We start from the raw sequence: 1916 nt of genomic DNA, 5'->3' as shown, positions 1-1916 counted from the left end.
TTAATTCGTTTCCCACTCGGAGATAGACGATCTACGTTTTCCCATTGTTCTATTGTTTAAAAGTTCGCGTCGTTTTCTTTAAGAAAAACTATTTCTAACTTCTATTTTTTTTTCCTCTAAAAATATAATTTTTTTCTAAAAATAAATGATTTTAACGCGAATTTCAGTGAGGTTCGGACCTATCCAGAGCCTCACACCGATGTAACCAGTTAAACCACTTATGAAGATTTCTAAATTCACGATCAATCTCGAAACTTTAGTATGACTGATTGACACTTTAAGCTTTGGTCACCCGGCTGACTGCCGAGACGGTTAATGTGTCAATCTTCCACCCTGGGAGACTCCGGGCGAGCAACCCCAGGAATTTTTTGAAGTGATCTGTCTTACAAGTTAGATATGTCGGACCTACTCCCTGCCTTAGGCCGGATGGCCGAGCGGTTACGGTGGCAGCCTACCGCTCTGGGAAACCCGGATCGAATCCGGACGGGTCGAGAAATCTCCAGGAATTTTTCGGGGAGTGGTCCGTCCTGATATCTCGATTTCCGTCCCTCACCACCCGGCCGTGCTGTTCTGAGCTTGCTAAAAGAGGCCCTCTTTGTGCCTACAGGACGGGGAAAAAAAAACACACGCAGCCAAATTGTGGGCCAAGCCGAACCCCCAAGACTAAAAAAAAATCCTTCAAACTGCCCACAAGGCTGAAAGTCAGAAAATAAAAGAAAAAGCTGTCGAGGCTTGACTTTTCCCGAACAAAATTATTTTATATTCATATAATTAGAAAAAAATCGGATAAAGATAAAAATGCTTAATAAATTTTTGTAATTATGAAAAAATAAATTTAAATACCAGTTAGCTAAAATTGATTTAAGTATAACAAATTTTTGATTTAGAAATTTATAACGGATATAGTGGCGCTGCGATCATTCTCTTCACAAGCATGGCGGACATCGTTGTCGATTCTGATCGCATAAAGTCGATAGGTGACGTATTAAATAACGTTAATGTACCTCTCAAAGCTCGATTTCGCGCCCTTTTTACTTTAAGGAATCTTGGAGGAAAAGGCGCTATAGATCAAATAGCAAAATGTTTGTTACAGGATCAATCTGTACTACTAAAACACGAATGCGCTTACTGTTTGGGACAGATGCAAGATAAGTATGCTATTCCAGTATTGGTAAAAGTGTTGGAAAATACTTCTGAAGCGCCTATGACGAGACACGAAGCAGGGGAAGCTTTAGGCGCTATTGGGTGCACACAAACCAAAGAAATACTGAAGAAATATACGAGTGATCCTGTTAAAGAAGTGGCAGAGACCTGTCAGCTTGCACTGGGAAGAATAGAATGGAAGAATAGAGATTCTCATGAAACTTTAATGCCTAATCCTTTTCAGTCTGTGGATCCGGCACCTCCGCATCCTCATACCGACGTTTCGGGACTGAAAGACATCCTCTTGGATGAAAATAAATCGTTATTCGAAAGATATAGAGCAATGTTTACCTTAAGAAATTTGGGAACTGATGATGCTATTTCTGCTTTGGGAGAAGGTTTGAAATGTGAAAGTGCATTGTTCAGACACGAAATTGCATTTGTACTGGGTCAGATCCAGAGTACGCTATCTGTCGGCTGCTTGACCGAAGCGTTAGAGAATAATAGGGAAAACGAAATGGTCCGTCACGAGTGTGCCGAAGCTCTGGGCTCCATAGCGACTTTGGAATGTTTAGAAATTCTTCGTAGATACTTGCAGGACGAGAAAAGAGTTGTTAGAGAAAGTTGTGAAGTCGCTTTGGACATTTTAGATTATGCTAATAGCGCAGAATTTCAGTATGCAAATGCTCTAAAACTGCAAGCTTGAAATTTTGAACATTTAAAATGTGAAATTATGCATTAATAAAAACAAACTTTGCTTTAAGTACACTAAA

At 40.0% G+C, this 1916-nt stretch overlaps 1 protein-coding gene across 1 annotated transcript; it reads left to right on the top strand.

Annotated features, from left to right (window-relative positions):
* Positions 1-915: 915 nt before the first annotated feature.
* nero (deoxyhypusine hydroxylase nero) lies at positions 916-1916 on the top strand. Its single transcript, XM_067272998.1, has one exon. The coding sequence runs from the start codon at positions 935-937 to the stop codon at positions 1847-1849; it is 915 nt and encodes a 304-aa protein (XP_067129099.1). The 5' UTR covers positions 916-934; the 3' UTR covers positions 1850-1916.

Source organism: Centruroides vittatus, unplaced genomic scaffold (genome assembly GCF_030686945.1).
Source record: "Centruroides vittatus isolate TY-2023 unplaced genomic scaffold, ASM3068694v2 contig_1114, whole genome shotgun sequence".
Taxonomy (NCBI): Eukaryota; Metazoa; Arthropoda; class Arachnida; order Scorpiones; family Buthidae; genus Centruroides; species Centruroides vittatus.
This window is presented reverse-complemented; position numbering and strand designations above follow the sequence as displayed.